The 17312-nt window shown below is 60.7% G+C and overlaps 2 protein-coding genes across 6 annotated transcripts in view; one reads left to right on the top strand and one right to left on the bottom strand.

Annotated features, from left to right (window-relative positions):
• Nucleotides 1–3151, top strand: part of PACSIN1 (protein kinase C and casein kinase substrate in neurons 1) — a 64543-nt gene extending 61392 nt beyond the window's left edge. For all 5 annotated transcript variants that reach the window (XM_070456581.1, XM_070456576.1, XM_070456579.1 and 2 more), the window contains one exon: nucleotides 454–3151. In XM_070456581.1, coding sequence (XP_070312682.1) covers nucleotides 454–563 — 110 coding nt within the window. In that variant the 3' untranslated portion in view covers nucleotides 564–3151. The remainder of the gene's footprint in view (nucleotides 1–453) is intronic.
• Nucleotides 654–15740, bottom strand: SPDEF (SAM pointed domain containing ETS transcription factor). Its single transcript, XM_070456582.1, has 5 exons — nucleotides 12771–15740; nucleotides 10394–10591; nucleotides 8704–8751; nucleotides 8441–8587; nucleotides 654–6603 (listed from the first exon to the last, which is right to left on the bottom strand). Exons 1-5 carry the CDS (start codon nucleotides 13204–13206, stop codon nucleotides 6425–6427), a joined length of 1008 nt encoding a protein of 335 aa, XP_070312683.1. The 5' UTR covers nucleotides 13207–15740; the 3' UTR covers nucleotides 654–6424.
• Between the last annotated feature and the right edge of the window lie 1572 nt (nucleotides 15741–17312).

The raw sequence follows: 17312 nt of genomic DNA, 5'->3' as shown, positions 1-17312 counted from the left end.
GTGACCCGTGCCCCGGGGACAGGACCTAGGCATGCCCAATGGGCGGAGCCAAGACCTGGGGGTGACCCGTGCCCCGGGACAAGACCTGGACTGGCGAGCCGGGGCGGGCTCTAAGGATGGCAAGGGGTGGGATCTGGACCTCAGAAGAGGGTGGGGGGAGGGCTGGAACGCGGACTGGGTGGGGAGGGCAGGGGGAGGGATCGACCAGGGAAATGAAGCAGGAGGCGCGGCCTGGGCCTCCGGGTGGAGCTGAGACCCAGGTTAGCTGGTGGCTGGGTGTCGAGGTGTGGGTGGGGCTGGTCCCCGGGGCGGGCGCTCGGCAACAATGCGGGGAGGGGGCGTTGGGGTGGGCCCAGCCTAATCAGAGGGCTTCCGGGGCAGGTGGGCAGGTGGGGGCGGCGGTCCCTCTCCGGCTCCGGTCAATCAGCTTCTCTGTGTCCTCTCCCTCCCTAGGAGACGAGCTCACCAAGCTGGGCGAGGAGGACGAGCAGGGTTGGTGCCGCGGGCGGCTGGACAGTGGGCAGCTGGGCCTCTACCCCGCCAACTACGTGGAGGCCGTCTAGCGGCCCTGCCCCCCAGCTCCTCACCCGCCGCCCCCCTCCCTGCAGCCTCCCGCCCCCGCACCCACTCCCCGCCATAGAGTTCCAGACATATTTTCCGATCAAGCTTTTATTTTTTTAAAAGTCAAAACAGAACAAAACAAAAAATATAAAGAGACGGAGCATTTGCAGGGACGCCTGGAGGCCAGGGTGGTGGGACTTCGGGTGATGGCCCCAGGGCAGGTGAGGGTTTAGGACTTAGCCCGACAGCGACATCATCACATCTGCTCTTCAGATCCCACCAAAGAGTCTCCTGCGCCCAGAGGGGTGTCTCCTGGACCCTTCCATCCTCGGTGCCCCACCCCCACTCCCACCCTGACCCCAGGCTGCCAGCGCCTGCCCCCGGTCTCCCGGCCTGGTTTTCTTGCCCTCTGTCTCCTGCACCACCCTGCTCCCCTCCCACCACCTACTCTCAGAGGCCTCCTCTGAAGACCCCCAAGAAGGGGGCCACCCCTTTAGTCTTCCACTCTGCCTGGGGGAGTGCCCTTCCCCTAGCCTCGTCCCTGAGGACTGGTGGGGCTGGAGGAGGCATGGTCACCCCCGTCTTCTCCCACAGAGGTTTTCGGGGTCCCTAGACTCCCCAAGACAAGAAGAGGGGTTAGCTGGAGTTGCGGGCAGTGTCACTGGTGTAGGAGGAGGGGTGAATAGGATTGCGCTCAGGGGAGGGGCTAGGACCCCACTGGGGCCCTTTTCCAGCTGTCGACAGGTTGGGCCCAGTCTCTTCCTCAGAGCCAGACCCCCACTCCAGTCACTAGCAGAGGCCCCATCCCGCTCTCAGGCAGCGGGGAGGGGGCCCCAAAGCCCAGGGCAAAGCCAGCAACAGTAGCAGCCTCCTCCCGTTTCCTGGGGAGGAGGGCATCTTGCCCTCCCTCCCACCCTCTCTCTCTCTCTCTCTCTCCCTCCAAGTCCGCTGAAAACTGTAAATCCATCAGGCTAAACTGGCCTCGCCTCCTCCCTCCTCCGTGCCCCTGCTCTGGCCTGCCCAGGGAGACTCCGCGGAGGACCAGGCGGGAAAGCCTGCGGCCGGCGGGGAGGGCCTTGGGTCTGCGGGGGCCCTGGCCTCCGGAGCAGCACCATCACGGGGTCTTTCTCCCTCATCCATCCCCCAACTCCAGCCCTGGCCCCTCGCAGCCCCTCCCGCTGGCGGCCCCCATCTCTGCAAGCCTGGGTCTCAGTGAGAGGACCCCCATGGGCGGGAGGGGGCCGAATGTCTTCCGAGAGCAGCAGTGTCTCCTGAGGTGGGTGACAGGAGGCCGTGCAGGACTACTGGGTGTTCGTACCAGGGCCCAACCAGCCTCGCCCATAGAATGGGAAGCCGCCCCGGGCAGGCCAGGACCCCCAGGAGGGGGAACGACAGAAGCGGAGTCTCTGAGGCCCTGAGACTCCCTGCAGCAGCAGGTGAGGTCGCTGCTCCCGGCTGATGTTCCCGCTGAGCCTCGGGCCTGCGGACACCCGGCGTGCTCTGCCCTGGCGGCGCTTGGCCGCCCCGGCCTCCAGGTGACGAAAGCGTAATCCCCGGCCCCTCTGCCACCCTGGGTCTTCTTTTGCTCCCTGCTGCGTTTGCCCAGAGCCCACTCAGGAGGTCCCAGACCCCAGCCTCCAGGTCCTGTACCTAGTCCTGTGGGCACAGAAGACCCTGGCAGAGGCGCTGGGGCGGGCCTCCCTCGGGGCCAAGGGACTCTGGGGGTTTGAGGACCCCAGGGCCCTGCAGACCTCCCCCTTCCAGCACCCCGTTCTCGTCCCTGTCTGCTGCAGCCTGAGGTGTGACCCAGGCCCCTGAGGGCCTGAAGCAGGATTCCAGAAGCCCTCAGGCCTCCAAACCCCCCAACTGAAGCCTCTTCAGCTTCTCCCCCAGGCAGGAATTGGGGTAGGGGGCCTCTGTCCTCGCAAGGCAGGAAGCCCGCCCATTTGCACCCTGGGGCCTGGGCTGCCTCTCCCTGCCCGCGGCTTCCCGGTGCCCGGGTGGGGCTGTGGCCCTGGCTGGGCCCCAGGCCGGTCCCCCTCCACACTCCAGCTGCCAGCTCCAGGGCGGAGACTCGAAACCCGTTTCCTTCTGAGCAACCACCTCCACGGGCCCACGGGGGACCCAGCTCTCTTATCCCCAGGCCCCTCAGGACCCCAGGGAAGGAGGGTCTCCCACCCGAAGTCCCCCTGAGCCCCACGTGCTGGCGTTGGGCACTCAACACCGAGCGTGGGTGCCCGCACCCACCACCTCTTGTAGCCTCTCCCCCCCCTCGCCCACCCCCTTGATGCTGCGTGGGCCTCCCCGCGGGGCTCGGGGCTCGGCGGTGAGTACTGTGTTCTGTCCCCAGTGAAGCCCCGTTTCCGTGGCCCGGCTCTGCAAGGAGCCAGGGCTGCCCTGCCACCCGCCACCCCAGGCTTCCTGACTCCATTAGTCCAACACTTGTGAAACTCCGAGAAGTGCTGTGGTCTCAGCAACGCACCTGTTTTGTACATGATTGTGTAATTTAAAGGTGTATAAATGCAGATATATATATATATAAGTTGTGATTGTACAACTGTGGATAAAATCCAGAACTGTGTCAACCTGGCTGGACGCGTGTCCTCTTGAGTTTTGTGTGTGACTCCGGCTCTTGTGAGTCCTCTAAGTTGGAGTCCGTTGGGGAGACGGTGCCCCAGGGTGCTATCCTGAGGGACCACCAAGGGTGGGGGGCCCCGGGGCCCATCCATGCACAGAAGCTCATCCTGGATGCTCTCTGAGGCACCAAGACTGTGGCCTTTAGGGTCTTGGGCACCTGGTGATGAGCACTGACTAGGAGAGCTGGGGCATCTGGGGTCCCGAACTTCGGGTTCAAGGGTGAATTTGACTCCCAAGTAGGTTCAATTTTTGAAGTGAAATTCTAAAAGTGACTCGGGAGGCCTGTGGCTCGTGGCTGTCCACAGTCCCAGGCTCCCTGTGGTGTGATATCAGGTCATGCCACACCTTCCTGCCTGACCTCGGATAGCATTTCTGTGTGGGACTCCTCCGGGGACCGGACTGCGGCTCTGGGCTCCTAACTCTGTCCCAGCTTCAGCGCCAGGCCCGGCCTCCCCCACTCCATCCAGATCCCCTCTGGGTCAGGCAGGAGTCCCAGGTCGAGTCCCAGTCCTGCCGTCGGTTCACCGTGTCCCGGTCACCACTCTGGGCCTTACCCCCGTCTGGTTAGCTGTCTCTCTGAGGCCCTTCTGGCCCCGACAGCCTGTCAAGGTCCCAACACAAAACCATCATTCAAGGCAAATATGCTACAGGCCCGTCGCCCCCCACTGCTTTCCCCAGCCTCAGGGCATGCTCATTTGACCTGGGGACATTATCTGCTTCTCCCCCATATTCTTCATCCCCAGACCCACCTCCAGGGATACACCCCTGGTTTGAGTTGAACAGAGGACTCTTCAAATAAAGGCACAAGCTGACCTCATCTCATTTGGACAGCCTGTTCCATGCGGAGCCCTGGAGGCGGGCTCCCCTGAAGACGGTCAGGGAGGAGGACCTAGGCTAGCTGGGGCTCTCACGGGCAGTGTGTGTGCAGGAGGAGAAGGCTTCTGGAGCTTGCTGCCAGCACACGGGGTGTCACCGGATGGGTGTGTGCCTGCCAGGGACGTCTGTGCCTCGTGGCAGATCCACCCAGCAGGGAGCGGCCCCCCCGCCCCCCTGCAGCGCCGGGTGCCATTCTGGAGCAGCTCCAGCTCTCCACTCCTCGCCCTGATCCACGTCCCCCCCTGCCTCCAGCCCCAGCCTGCGATCGGAGGCGCTCCAGGCCCTGCTAGGGACCTGAGAGCAGGTGGCTCCAGGGACTCCGGTGGGGGCGGAGGCTGGAGACAAAACCAGTTCAGCAAAGCTGACCTGGGTTCTGGCCAGGGTCCCAGCCCGCCCCCTCCCCAGGGGTGGGCAGACAGCAGGGGCCCAGAGAGGCAGCAGCCTGGGGCAGGCCCCCCACCCCCGCCTCCTCAGGTGCAGTCCCAGCTGACATGCCAAGGTGCTGTTTGCTCACTGCCAGGAGCAAATGTTCTTCCGGAGACAATAAATTGCTGAGGGCACAAGGTGCAGTGCAGGGCAGCATTTAACCCTCGCTGGGCTGGGTGCTGTGGGCTGGCTCCCCGTCCTGACTCCTGGGAGGCTAAGCCTTGCAGAGGTCAGAGCGCTGGAGGGGCGGAGGCAAGGAGGGGCAGAGAGGGCCCTGTGCTTGCGGGTTCGGTCCCTGGTTCTGCCACCGATCGGCCGTGTGACTGTGAGCGAGTGCTCAACTGCTCTGAGCCTCAGTTTCCTCAGCTGCAAAGTTGCGGGGTGGGGTAACTTCACAGTTTCTGTTGAGAGTTCCTTGGACTGAGGAGATCCAACCAGTCCATCCTCAAGGAAATCAGCCCTGAATATTCATTGGAAGGATTGATGCTTAAGCTGAAGCTCCAGTACTTTGGCCACCTGATGTGAAGAGCTGACTCATTGGTAAAGATCCTGATGCTGGGCAAGATTGAAGGCAGGAGAAGGGGATGACAGAAGATGAGATGGTTGGATGGCATCACTGACTCAAGGACATGAGTTTGAGCAAGCTCTGGGAGATGGTGGAGGTCAGGGAAGCCTGGCGTGCTGCAGTCCATGGGGTCACAAAGAGTCAGACACGACTGAGCATCTGAACAACAACAAACGGCAAAAAAGCAGTCGGCCCCAGGACACCCAAGCTGGATGAATAAACGTGAAGCGGGGTGTGAAGAAGCTGAGTGCCTTTGCCCAGGAGAGAGGGTTCCATCTCCTCCAGCTCACAAACCCACACTCAGACCCACCCCCCTCCCACCATGAGCTCTGGCCGCTGACACCCCGCTCACAGGGCTCACAGCTTCAGTACCCCTGAGGCCTCAAGAGAGGGACTGCCCCCAAGCCAGCCTCTCTTCCCCCGTTCACTGCAGGGCCGGCGTCCCCCGAGGAGGGCTGAAGGCCCCCCTCTCCCACGGCACGGCTGCCCGTGCCAGAGCCCCCAGGTTGGCCCAGCAGCGGCCAGGTTGTGGGTCCCCTTGCAGGAAGGGCAGCCCTCAGCCCCTCCAGGGGGACGTCCTGACCCCCGACAGAGCACGAGGACAGAAGGATGCCACCACCTCTCCAGTCCCGTGGGAGACCCTCCTCAGCCCTTCCAGCCCCCGCTTCCAGCCCACACCAGGTCAGGGGAGACGAGGGCCCCTCCAGCCCCGCATGGGCCTTGAGGACTCCCTGCCTTTCTCCCACTGCTTCCACCCATCAGCTGTCCCTTTCCTGTTAGGCTCCGCTCAATGCCGCCTTCCCCAGGAAGCCTCCCTTGACCACCCCTGTAACCACAATGACTTGAGTATGGGTGGCTTCCAGGCTGTGCTTCTGGCTCACTGGGACCACATCAGTTCCTTAGGATCTTTATTATCCGTCCCCAGGGCACCCCTGGCTTCCCAGCTCGGGGGTCCAGATGTCTCCTGGCACCATGCCAGGCGCAGTGCTGGCCGGGCAGCTGAGGGCACTGGAGGGCAAGTGGCTTGGCCAAGTCACTGCCGTTCCGTTGGCTCTGCTCCGGAGCGCCTGGGGTCAGAGGCTGCAATGGAGCGGGGGGACAGCCCTGCCTCCCTCTGTCCTCCGATGGGCTGGCCGTGGAGCAGTCAGGCCTGAGGGGGAAGCACCCCCCCACCCTGGGACTCTCTTCCCAGAGAGCTCACTGACATCTCTGGGAGTGGCGGGCCATCCCCTCCCTGACCTTGAACTCTGGATGCCAGCAGACTGCCCTCTTTCCCAGCTCTGGGTCTGGCCGAGGCAGGGCAGGCAGGAGGGAGGTCTGGCGAGGGCACCTTTCAGGCCCGGGACCCGGCAGCCGTGCTCAGATGGGGTGCACGAACTGGTAGACCAGACGCTGGGAGATGTCGGGCTTGCGGATGATGCCCTTCTTGTAATACTGGCGGATGGAGCGGCTCAGCTTGTCGTAATTCATGGCAGGGCGGTTCTTGCGGATGCCCCACAGCCGGGCCACCTGCGCGGAGTCCTCGATTTTGAAGATGCCTGGGGCAGTGGGGGGCCCAGGGAAAGCCAGCAGAGCAGGAGGGAGAGAGACCAAGACCAGCAGATCAGCCTCGCAGAGTCAGAAGAGGCGGGGTCGCCCCGGGGCCAGGCCAGGCTGTGGGGCCACAAGACCGTCTCCCAGGGCTGTGCTGAGGGTTAAATCAACATGTGGGGAGGTGTAGCCCAGGGCCCGGGAAGTGGGGGATCCTACTGTGGACTCACAGACCTCCTGGGTGCAGGGTGAGCCTGCGGTGGGTGACTCTGGGCCTTGAAGGCCTGGCCCTTGCCAGCGCCAGCTCCTAAACACCCCGCACTGAAGCCCCGTGGGGGGCTCCAGGCTGAGGACACGGCTAGTTTTGCAAGGTCACCTGTGCAGTTCCCCAGCCTGTAAGACCTCTGTGGGGTTCGAAGCCACCTCGGCCCACACAGCCCTTTCTGGCAGGATGAACTGGTAAGAGACGGTGGAAAGAGTGGGTTTGGAATCAAGCCCACCTGTGTTGGAATCCTGGCTCGGCTGTTTTCCAGCTTTGGAAGCTGAGACCCCCTTTTTCTGGTCAGTTAGAGGGGTTTGTGGTGACCACTGTCTTGGTGAGTACAGAAAGTCCTTGGAGCAGAGCCCGGGGGGAGGGGCTATTACTCACTAATATCCCCAGTCCTCTGTCTGAATCACCTGGCAAAACCCAGGTCAGCACACTCTCTCCGGGCAGGCATCCCAGATCACCCCGCCTTCCCTGATCTCCCTGTCCTCTATCGTGGGATGGTCTCCCTGGGGGACCGGCTCACTCTGTCTCAGATCCACACATGAGATCACCACAGCTCGTGCAGGAACTTCCCCACCCCTCCTAAGCCCTTTTCCTTCCTGAGCTCCACACGCAGCCCCAGAGTTGCTCCTCTCTGAGGTCCTCAACCTGGGTACAGCTGGTCCCATCACAGCCAGATGCGTTCCGCACACCAGCTCATTTCACTGCTGGTTTTCCTTCCAGACTGTAGGTCCCTAGAGGATGGGGTGTCGCTGAATCCTCCCCACAGCTCCAGGACACTATAATCCTCCATAAACATTGGCTGAGCAAGTGTGGAACCAGAGGAAGTGCTCAATGAAGGTTTGTTGGATAATGAATCTAGTGTGCTTCCCAAAGACTGGAGTCCAGGTATCCATAGCTACTAACGGCAGAATGGGACCTAGAACCCAGGTTTATTGGCTCTGGACCTTTTCCAAAACACACACCCGCACACCATCCAGCCCTGTGCTGTCCAGGGCAGTCACCACTAGCCACCTGTGGCCGTGAGTCCTTGAAAAGTAGCCAGTCTGAACTGAGATGCAGTGTAAGCATGAAATACACACCAGATTTGAAAGACTTAGTAAAGCATCTCATTAATAATTTTGCAGCAATTATATGTTGAGATTAGAAGAATGTATAATATTGGATTAGATAGATGTATTACTAAAATTAAATGTACCTGTTTTCAAGCATTTTAAACTGTGGCTACTTGAACATCTAACACCGCCTGTGTGGTTTGCTCTGTATTTCTCTCGGGACACCACTGGCTTCGTCAGTGCAGCTCTGATGTTTTAACGTAGAGACTATGTCCCGTTCTCATCAGAGTTGTACGGCCCTGCTATGTGCCTGGCACGTGGCCGCTGGGGACCCTCAGCAGGCAGAGCCTGGTGGGGGACAGGTGTGGACACAGATTGCACAGATCCCGGGCTGGTCCAGTGAGAGTGTGTGGTATTCAAGACAAAGGTGGGGGCGTTGCAGCCCCCTGCCCAGCGCCTGGCAGGACCACAGCTCCCACCCCCTGCCTCGCAGCCCCCCATCCTGCCCCCAGCACCACTCACCTTTCTCCTTGTTGAGCCACCGGATGAAGCGGCCGTAGCTGTGCGGCTTCAGCAGCAGCTCCTTGAGAAACTGCCAGAGGTGGATGGGCTGCCCGGAGCAGGACGAATCCACCTCGTTGTCCGTCCAGCTCTCCTCGCCGGTCGAGGCTGGGAGGCCAGGAGGTGGTGGTGAGTGGGGAGCCCTGGTCTTCAGTGGCCGCCACCCCGTCGCCCCCCCAGACCCGGAGCACTGGCCGCCCGCCTCCCTGCCCTGCCCGACTCACCGCAGAAGTGAATCGCCCCTGGGGACGTCCTCTCTTTCATCCAGGCAGCTGCGGGGCAAGGAGAGGAAGTTGGGACCCCAGAGAGACGCCCCCCCAAAGGAGGAGGAGGGTGTTTGGGTGGAACTGTGGGGTCACAGAAGCCCACCTCCCCCCCCCACCCCAGTGTCTCTCTTCCTCCTGCCAATCTGGGAGACAAGCTGCTTACAGAGCTGCTTCCTGGAAGAAAGTTTAGGATTTGGCAGCTGAGAGGGGCCTTCGGCATGTGGCCCCTGGTTCAGAGAGGAGAGCGCATGTTGAGCCGTGCTGGTCACCTGTGAAACAGGCCTGGGACTCCCCCTCACAGGTCTTGCACAGATGAGTGGTGATGAGGTCTGCACAGCATCCCTCTCAGAATCCAGCATAACAAAAACACGCCCTGCCCTCCGGCTGCCAAGCTCCCCGCACCCCTCCACCCCCTCCAGCTCCCCACCTGCCTCCTTCCCCTGAAAAAGCAGTGGGAGGCGGAGGCAGCCGCCTTCTGCCCATGCCACCACCCGGCTCTCAGCCTGGCACTGCCCACTGCTCTTGCCAGCCCCTGGCAAGAGGCCTGGGCTGGGGGCTGGACACTGGTCTCTGATCGGACCATGAGAGTGGGACCTGTCCCCTCATTCATCCTGGGCCCCAAGGGGCAGGGCCGTGACTCAGGGAGCAGGGGACACAGGTTTGATCCCTGGTTTGGGAAGATCCCACGTGCTGCAGGGCAGCTGAGCTCGTGTATCACAGCTACTGAGCCTGCGCGCCCTCGAGCCCGTGCCCTGCAACGAAGAGTAGCCCCACTCGCCACAACGAGAGAAAGCCCACTGGCAGCAGTGACAACCTAGGGCAACAACAACAACAAAAATTAATAAAAACAAATAAATTTTAAAAAGGGAATTCCCTGGCAGTCCAGTGGTTAGAGCTCTGTGCTTTTGCTGCCAAGGGCCTGGGTTCAATCCCTGGATGCGGAATTGAGATCCCAAAAGCCATGTAGTCACGCAAAAAAAAAAAAAAAAGATTAAAAATAGGTGCGCTGTACAAACAACGAAGGTGAACAAGGTCCAAGACACACTGTCCAGTACAAAACAGCGTGATACTCATCCTAGTTGTGTTAGGAAAGGGTAGAAGTCACACTTACTCTTGCTTGTATATGCATAGACTTCCTTGGCAAGGTACCCAAGAAACGGGCAACAGTGGTTGCCTCGAGGGAGGGGGATTGGGGGTCAGGGGAGGGAAGTGGGAGCGGTACCCCCCAAGGTATACTGTGGTTCACAACAGTTTGTTTTTGAAAAAAATTCTGTACATTTATTGCCTTATTTCTGCTTTAATGATGTACAACACAAAACAAACACAAAATTTTTACAAGGACTAGGAAGGAGGACTTGGGAGGATCCAATGTCCTGCGTCCTCACAGTCTACCGTATACTTTGAACTTGCCGCGTGCTCTGTCCTAGGTTCTGCGGCCTTGATCAGGGTAGGCAGACAGCCGGGGCTGGAGGGCTCACCCAGGATCCAGGGAGGCAGCGGTCCGTGGGGCCGGGATTCAGAACGGAACCCAGGTGGGCATAAGGGGCTGCTTCCCCCGTAACCCGCGGGCAGGCATCCTGGCCTAACTTCTCCCCTGACGGCCTGGGCTTGGAGCCTGGGGGTGGGGCGGGGGCGGTGCTCCACTGACCTGATTTCCAGATGTCCAGATGGGCGTGCAGCACGTCCCCGCCAAGGGGCGAACGCTGGCGGAACTGCTCCTCCGACATGGCACACAGCTCCTTGCCCCCCAGCTCCTGGAAGGCCTTGCCCACGGGGGGCAATCGGTACTGGTGTTCCGTCCACAGGAGCCACTTCTGCACGTTGCCGGGGCTCCAGTCCACGGGGTCTGAGCGGGAGACACTCTTTCAGCCCCGGACTCTGCTTGAAGGCACTGCCCCGGGGGGGTCCCCTCTGCCCTGATGGAGCCCCTGTGGGAATCTATGTTCTCCCGGAACAGCCTCCAGGCCAGACAGAGGCTTGAGGGTTTTTTTGGAGGTGGGTACCCAAGAAGAGAGGAGATGAGGGGAAGGATCCAGGGCCCTGAAAGCAAACATGGCTCAGGGCAGGGGAGCCTGGAGCTTCTGCACCTCCATCTCACCTGGACCTCAGCTCCTCCCACGCCCCCCCAGCCCCTCCAAAGGGCCCTTTGGGGAGCCCAGCGCTGGAGGGGACAGTGACACGATACCAGAGACACCCCAGCTTCTTCCTTTCCCAGATTCCTCTCGCCTGCCCAAAACCCTCAAAGGACCAGAGAAAAACCCAACCAGGGATCGGCCCCACCCGCCGCCGAGGAGGAAACAAGACACAGAGGGGGCTCCCTCCCCACGTCCAGCACCCGACGAAGGGCTGGCCATCAGGGCGCCGCTCAGCACACATGCTCTGTGGGCAAAGGGCAGGGCAGGGGGTGCTCACGGGACCGAGGCCCAGGGGGGCGTCCCTGGCTGGGCTCCAGTCTTCTCCCTGGGGAGCCGCCCTGGGGTGAACCCAGCTGCGGGCTCCGACACAATGGGGCCTCCAAGTGAACGTCAGGCTCTCAGGGGGTGACCTGCAGACGACCTGCCCCTACCTAATAAACCCATTTTCCTCCCCAGGGTCAAAGCCATTTGTTTCTGTCCCTATTGTTCACAGGGCAGGGCCCTCCCCAGCCCGGGGCAGGAGCGGGGGCACCGTGGGAAGGCCTCCGGGGTGCGGGCTGGCTGTGGCATTGGGCCACTGGGGGAGGGGACCCTGGGCAGGGGCTGCCTCAAGGGGGGCCCCAGCTGAGACTACTGGGGGGCAGGGTCTGGGCCCAGAGGACTCTGGGGAGCAGGAGTCGGGCCTGAGGACCTCTCCTGTGTGGGAGGCTCAGACACCTCGAAGGCCAAAGAGATGCATCAGACGCTCCCAAAGCTGGAGAGGCGCCGGCGGGACCGGTAGGGGCCCCAGCAGCCCCTCAACCGGCAGCATCAGCTCCGCAACCACACCCTCCAGGCCCCGGACACACACACGCCTCACCTCCTGATGGCTCTCCTCCTCAGAGCCCTCACCCCCACCGGACCAGAGACACATTGATCTATTTATCTATGATCTGTATCGTCACTGTAATGTCAGCTTCATGAGCAGAGGAGCCTTTCTGCTGTGTCCACGCTGAATCCCTCATATAAGGGATAAGGGCATATTAGGTGACTGTGTTGAGCATCTATTAAGTACCAGGTACCATCCCAGGAGCTGGGGATGTGTGTGCAACCCCATGGACTGTAACCTGTCAGGCTCCTCTGTCCATGGGGATTCTCCAGGCAAGAATACTGGAGTGGGGTTGCCTTGCCCTCCTCCGGGGGATCTTCCCGACCCAGAGATGGAACTGGCGTCTCCTGAATTGGTAGGCAGATTCTTTACCGCTGAGCCACAGGGGAAGCAGGAGCTAGTGACGTAGCAGTGAACGAAATAAGTGAAAATCCCTGCCCTCAGGGCATGTACCTTCCAGTGAGGGAGACAGTCGGGGAACAAGATAAACATGCAGCAAATCAGACGGTAGGAACCACGAGAGAAATAGAGCAGGTTGGAAGAACAGGAGGGCAGCAGTTTCAGTAGAAGGGTCAGGAAAGGCCTCATTGAGGTGGCACCATTTGAGTCAAGGCCTGAAGGAGGTGAGGGGTTAGCCAAGTAGATATTTGAGGGAAGAACACTCTGTGATGAGGAACTAGCAAGTGCAAAGGTCCTGGGGTGTGAGTGTTGTGGGGAAGGCAAAGAGGCAGGAGAGTCTGGAGCAGAACAGGCCAGGGACTGTGCACTGACGTGTGAGAGCAGGAGGTGGGCCAGATGGCGCAGAGCTCGTATTCATTCACCCGGTGCCTGCCACGTGGGGACACCAGGCTGGCACGGCCGGGGCGCAGAGAGGCTGAGAACCTTGGCTCCCAGGCTCGCCGCTGCTGCGTTAGGGACTGGCTGCACGCGGAAGAGCACCAGCATCTCTGGGGATGACCATGGTGTGCCAGGCGGCACCCTCGTCCCTCCCGGTGGCCGCCGCTGGCAGAGGAGGGGCTCACCTGCCGTGATGTTGAGCAGCTTGCAGGCCGTCTCGATGTCCTTGAGCACCTCGCCCACCACCATGGACTGCACCTGCTCCAGCGAATGCTCCTCCAGGGTCAGCCCGCCCGGGGCCAGGTCCAGGCTGCCCCCCGGGGCTTGGCTGTCAATGACCGGGCATTGCTCTGGCTCGTCGGGCGGCTCCTCCCGCGCGCTGGCCCCGGGGCCCTTGGCCGCCCAGCTGCTATCCTCGGGGTACAGCATGTCAAAGTAGGAGAGGTAGAAGGTGGGCAGGCCCTGCTCGGGGGTGGCAGGCGGGCTGGGGCTCCAGTCCCGCCGCTCGGGCCCCGTGCCCCCTGCGGCCGCCTTCTCCAGGCCTGTCCGCAGCGCGCTGTCCGGGGGCAGCAGGAGGCGGCCGGGCGGCCCGGGGCTCAGGCCTGGGCTGGCGCTGCCCATGCTGCTCGGGCTGGCGGCTGTGTCTACAGAAACAGAACAGGAGGGAGAGTCAGGCCCCGGTTGCTTCCCTGTCCCCGTGGGGGCCGCTAAGCTGGTTATGGAGATGAGGAGCCCAGTGGGCAGCGGCCGGGCCTGGGAGAGAGCCGGGGCTTCCGGGTCACTGGGCAGCTAAGACAGGGCTGGGCAGATGGGCCCTGTGGCTGGGACGGGACGTGCAGAGCTGCAAACAGGCGGCTCCCTCGCTCCCCAAGGAAGTCGGGGTGCTGGGAGCAGTGTATTTTTACACAAGTAACCTGTTTAAAACAATCTCCTGAAGTGCTCGATCACATTTGGTCCTCACAAAGGAAGGCCCAATTAGTTCCATTTGGCAGATGAGCAAACTGGGGCCTGGACAAGGTGGCCAGCCCCCCACCCAGATCCCAGTCTGCTGTCCCATCGATGAAGCTCCTTCTGTGGTGGTGGTGGTGGTTTGGTTGCTAAGTCGTGTCTGACTCTTTGCAATCCCATGGACTGTAGCCCGCCAGGCTCCTCTGTCCATGGGATTCTCCAGGCAAGGATACTGGAGTGGGTTGCCATTTCCTTCTCCAGGGGATCTTCCCAGCCCAGGAATCGAACCTTAGTCTTCTGCACTGCAGGCAGATTCCTAATCTTTTCTGCTGGGACAAAACTTGTTTGTTTTTGTTCTGCCCTTGAAGAGGGTAGGGAAGGGAAAAGGTCACCATGATCTCCCATGGGCCAGGTGAAGACAGACGAGCAAGTGAGGGTGTGGCAGGGAGAAGCCCCTCCCAGGTCAGGCAGGCGGCCCACTGCCCCTCACACAGGGCCGCTTTTGTGAGCTTAGTCTGACTCTTTGTGACCCCATGGACTGTAGCCCGCCCGGCTCCTCTGTCCATGGGATTCTCTAGGCAAGAATACCGGCGAATTCTTGACCCAGAGATCGAACCCTGGTCTCCTGCATTGCAGGCGTATTCTTTACCACTGGGCCACCAGGGAAGCCCCAAGTTGTGCCGGGAGTATGGATAAACTCTCAGCCCAATGTTGCTGAGGTGGCCACCCAGCAACACCCCCACTCAGGGCCAGGCTCCTGCTACCCACCCCACCTGAAAGATGCTGCCGCGGCCTCTCCCAGCTCCCGGGGCCCTCTCCTCTCCCCTCACACCTTGGAGGACCTCGCAGCTCCCCAGGTGGGAGGTGCCCACATGCACGTTTCTGTGGACCCACACACCCCAGTTTCCTCACGGCTGCAGGGGCTGGAGAGAAGGCCAAGGCCCAAGGGGACAAATGAGGCCCTCAGCAAGCCCACTCCCCCCCGGCCCCCCAAGGCCACCCAGGGGGCACTGTTTGGCCTCAACGCAAAGACCCAGAGGCCTCCCTCCCCATCGGTCCCCAGGCTCTGCTGCCCCCGGACCCTTTCCTCTGAGCCCCATATTGGAGGTTTGGGTGAGGCAGGGGACCTGCAATGTGTAGGCACAGCAAAGAACTGGGGTCCCTGGGATACTTCCGTGACTTGAGAGTCAAGAATACATCAGGACAGATGTAGGAGATGACCAACAAATACATGCTCCCTGTAACACAGTGGGTCATCCTCAAAGGTAGAAAGGAGCAGATAAACCTGATAAGGGCAAGTTCATATGTGTCCTTTCTTGGGGGTATTTATACTTTATACAGTGTTCTCAAAATGTGCCCGCATCCACAGCATCAGCACCACTCATGAGGAACTCGTATTTTCAGGCCCACATCAGAGCTACTGAATCAGAAGCTCAGGGGTGGGGAGGAAGGCCCAGCAAGGCATTTCTTTTCTTTTTTTCTGGCCATGCCTCATGCTTGTGGAAACTTAGTTCCTTGACCAGGGATTGAACCTGTACCCGCTACAGTGGAAGTTCAGAGTCCTCACCACTGGATTGCCAGGGAATTCCCAGCAATGAGTCTCAACAGGCCCTTTGATTGTGATGGGGGTTCAAGTTTGAGAACTGGCTTTGAAGGCACCTGGCCAGCATGAGGGGGAGGCTTTACTAGAAGCCCTGTAGACCTGCTTGGCCACAATGTGCAGGTGGGATAGAGAAAGAGCCCCGTTTGGAAGGTTCAGGCTTCTATAACTAGGGCTGCAGCTAGTGCAGCTGCATGCAACTCAGAAAATAATGCCCTTTCCTCTCTGGGCAGTGCGGCTTGGTGAGCGGAGCCCAAGTGGAACTTCAGCTCCCCCTTGTCCCTTACCCTTGTGCAGTACCCAACCTGCCCAACCTGACTTGGCAGCTCTGCTCTTCCTGTGGCACAGAGAATGCCAGCAAGAAAGAAAGGTGTTCCCTTTCATTTCAAGTCTCCCTTTCAAGTTCCTTTAAGTGACAAGGAAGGAAAGTTTGGGGTGGGGTGGGCAGGGATGGGGGGGCCGGGATTGAGGGGGACAGAGGGCAGGCTTGGAATTATTTCAAGTCCTTCTGTGCAAACACACGTGTGTGCTGTGAGCCCATGTTATTTACCCAGGCAGAGCCAACAACCCGCTCTGCCCTGGGTCCCCACCCCGGCCTGTGCCCACACCCTACCCCCCGGGGAGCCCCACCCCTGGAGAGCCCCCTCAACCCCACCCTTCCCTCATCACCCCGCCCCATCCACGTCCCCAGAACTCCCCGACCTGCCACGTTAGGACAGTCCCTGCCAACACCTTGGGCCGTGTGCCAGGGAGACGGAACCTTTTCCAACAGGCAGGAGAAATTGCCTCCCTCACGGCCCTCCTGTTTGCTTGGCCGCAGTCACAGGTAGGATGGGGCACAGTGGCGCGAGGGGTCAGTGAGAATGAATGGCTAGGGCGTAGGGGTTAGCATTGGCCAGGTGAGGACATGACGACACATCCCTGACACATTGGTCAAGCGACTTCGGGGGCCCTCGCTTTCGCCCCCTTCCCAAGGGAGCCTTAGTGCTCATCCCTGCGCTGTGACGGTGCAGAGAACCAAACGGCTCAGATGCAGGTCTTCCGGCTCCTGGCCCGGGGATCCTTCACCAGCAGAGACTTCCAGCCTTCTCCTCCACACCCCACATTCCAGCTCCCCCCGCCCCCCGTCACCTTGCTCCTAAATGCCAAGGAACCTGCTCTCAACCAAGGCTTGGTCCCAGCTCCAACACCTCCCTGGTGAAAAAGAAGTTAACGATTAACCATGCGGCAGGAGGAAAGAGCCCACAGCCTGCAGGTGGGACGCAGTGTGGAAGGCTAAGCCCAGCCCAGGGGACTTGGGTTTTCTGGTCAATGAGCCAGGGGCTGGTGTGTCCAGCCTGCAACTCTGGTGTCTTCTCCAGGCTCTAGGGCTGGACCCGGGAGGGCAGAGAATGCATGTGGAATACCTCTTATGCCCAGAGCATGTGTACACGCTACCCTCTGACTACCCACAGGGGCTCAGGCACCTGCTTTGTGGATGTGGACAGTAAGGCTCAGAGAGGCCATGCAGCTTGCCTGAGGGCCCCAGCTGGCCTTGGGTGGTCTCTGCTCTTGTACCACGTGCCCTCTGAGGCTCCTGCTCTGGCTGGTCCCATCTCCCCAGGGCCCTGCCCACCTCCTGATTGGCCAGCTTGGTCTTCCAGAGTCCATTCCTGCCTCCTATCCGCTCACTCCACTGCACGATCAAGCTCATTTCCCTCCAACACCCTTTTATCAGGCAGCCCTGGGCTCTCGAACCTCCCATGGCTCCCCACCGCCTGCCCTGCCTGATCCCAGGGGCTCTGAGCGCTAGAGCTCAGAGCCCAGAGCGGGAAACAGATTTATTCACTGGTTAGGGGCAGCATCTGGAGCAAAGCACATATCCAGGCTCTTATGGGAACGGTGTTTCTCCCTCAGACCCTGAGCTGTGGGCGTGACACGGCTATTTTCTCTTGTTTTCATCATCCCCCTGTCCACAATGCCCCTCCCTTCTCATCACAGTTCAGCCCAAAGTCCTCCATGGCCGCTCCCTCCTCTGACTTTTCAGCTCTCCCCGTCTGTGCAGTTCAGCCATGAGTACGTTCGTGGGTGATGGTCTCCGCATGGGGACACTGGGAAAATGAGGCTCAGAGAATGGCCAGGAGGTGTCGGTAGTCACACAGCAGTGCCCGGATCACTGCACCCTGGATCCTGCGGCAAA

Source organism: Odocoileus virginianus, chromosome 27, assembly GCF_023699985.2.
Source record: "Odocoileus virginianus isolate 20LAN1187 ecotype Illinois chromosome 27, Ovbor_1.2, whole genome shotgun sequence".
NCBI lineage: Eukaryota > Metazoa > Chordata > Mammalia > Artiodactyla > Cervidae > Odocoileus > Odocoileus virginianus.
This window is presented reverse-complemented; position numbering and strand designations above follow the sequence as displayed.